The sequence below is a fragment of the Eptatretus burgeri genome, chromosome 12 (genome assembly GCF_056783735.1).
Source record: "Eptatretus burgeri isolate ZD-2024b chromosome 12, Ebu_testis_v1, whole genome shotgun sequence".
In the NCBI taxonomy this organism is placed as follows: Eukaryota; Metazoa; Chordata; class Myxini; order Myxiniformes; family Myxinidae; genus Eptatretus; species Eptatretus burgeri.
The window spans coordinates 65,638,054-65,639,442 of record NC_140972.1 but is presented as its reverse complement, the minus strand read 5'-3'; the positions used below and the strand labels follow the sequence as shown (position 1 = coordinate 65,639,442).

At 51.9% G+C, this 1,389-nt stretch overlaps 1 protein-coding gene across 1 annotated transcript; it reads right to left on the bottom strand.

The window, feature by feature from the left end:
* Positions 1-315: 315 nt before the first annotated feature.
* Positions 316-1,086, bottom strand: LOC147015788 (protein FAM200A-like). Its single transcript, XM_085849120.1, has one exon. The coding sequence runs from the start codon at positions 1,084-1,086 to the stop codon at positions 316-318; it is 771 nt and encodes a 256-aa protein (XP_085705246.1).
* Positions 1,087-1,389: the final 303 nt, after the last annotated feature.

Genomic DNA, 1,389 nt, shown 5'->3' with positions numbered 1-1,389 from the left:
GGATAAAATGTTCCATCTAGAGCAGTGTTTCCCAAACTTTTATGAGCGCGACCCAAATCCGGGTGTGGTGAAAATCTCGTGACCCAAGCTTCAATCAGTGTCTTTTTCCACGAGACATAATATCATAATAAAATCAGACAACCAGTGCTAATACCTACTATATTAGTGGGAGAGGTGTAATTGCAGCTTCGTCTGCATGATGTCTTCGATGCGGGGCTCGATCTTGCTGAGTGCAATGCGCATGTCGTAGCCGGGATCGAGGCGATTGCGCGCCTTGGTTTTGATCGCCAGCGCCGAAAAGCCTTGCTCGCACAGTTACGTGGTCGCAAACGGGAGCAGAACATTCCTGACTTCGGTGCCGATTATGGGCTTTTCTTTCTTGACCACAGTCCAGAACTCTCCAAGTGACGCTTTGGTGTAGAGTTGTCGATGGAACTCGTCGTGATGCAGCTCGAGGAACTCTTGCTGCAGTCCATGGACATCCTCAGACAGGTCGTCAACCTTAGCCTGGAATGGATTCCTGATCCAGTACTGGGATGCCAGATCTCTGTCTGGGATGTAGCGCTCGAACTCGGTGGTCAGGTTCTCCAAATGGTTCACCAGGATGGGCTTGATCGCATCGAGCACTCCAGTCTCGTCGTCCTCCCACTCCTCCAAGTACTTGTTCAATGACGGAAACGCCGCTGTTCTTCCGCGCTTCAGTTTCCCCTTCCAGAGCAGCAGCTTTTCCTTGAAGGCTGACAGTTTCTCGGAGAGCGTGATGATGTTTTGATCCCTGCCTTGCATGGATGTGTTCAGTTCGTTCACTGAGGCGAAGACGTCGTTGAGGTAGCAGACGTTGAGCATCCAGGGCTTCTGGTGGAACCGGATGGCATGGCGATGGTTCTTCTTGTTGAGGAATATCTGCAGCTCTGTTCGTAGCTCCACTACACGATGCAGGACCTTGCCACGGGAGAGCCATCTCACACTGGAGTAGAAGAGGAGATGTTGGAATTCAGACCCGAAGTCAACACACATCTTGTTGAACAGGCGAGAGTTCACGGCGCTGGCTTTGACGAAGTTGACAACGGCGCCAACCTCCTGCATCACTGCCGAAAGATCCGGCGACAGATGTTGCACAGCAGGGTTCTCGCGATGCAAAAGGCAGTGGAAAATTCTGACGTTCGGATTGACTTGCTTGACTCGCGCAGTGAATCCCTGTCGAACACCAAGCATCGCGGGAGTGCCGTCGGTGCACAGGCTGACAGTTTTTCCCAGCTCAGGCCTTCTTGTTGGAAGTTGTCCACGACGTTGAAGATATCAGCGCCAGTTGTCGTTTTCATTGGCGTGCAGAATAGAAATTCTTCCTCGAGGTCCGTGTCACCCTCGTACCTCCCGAAAATCATGAGC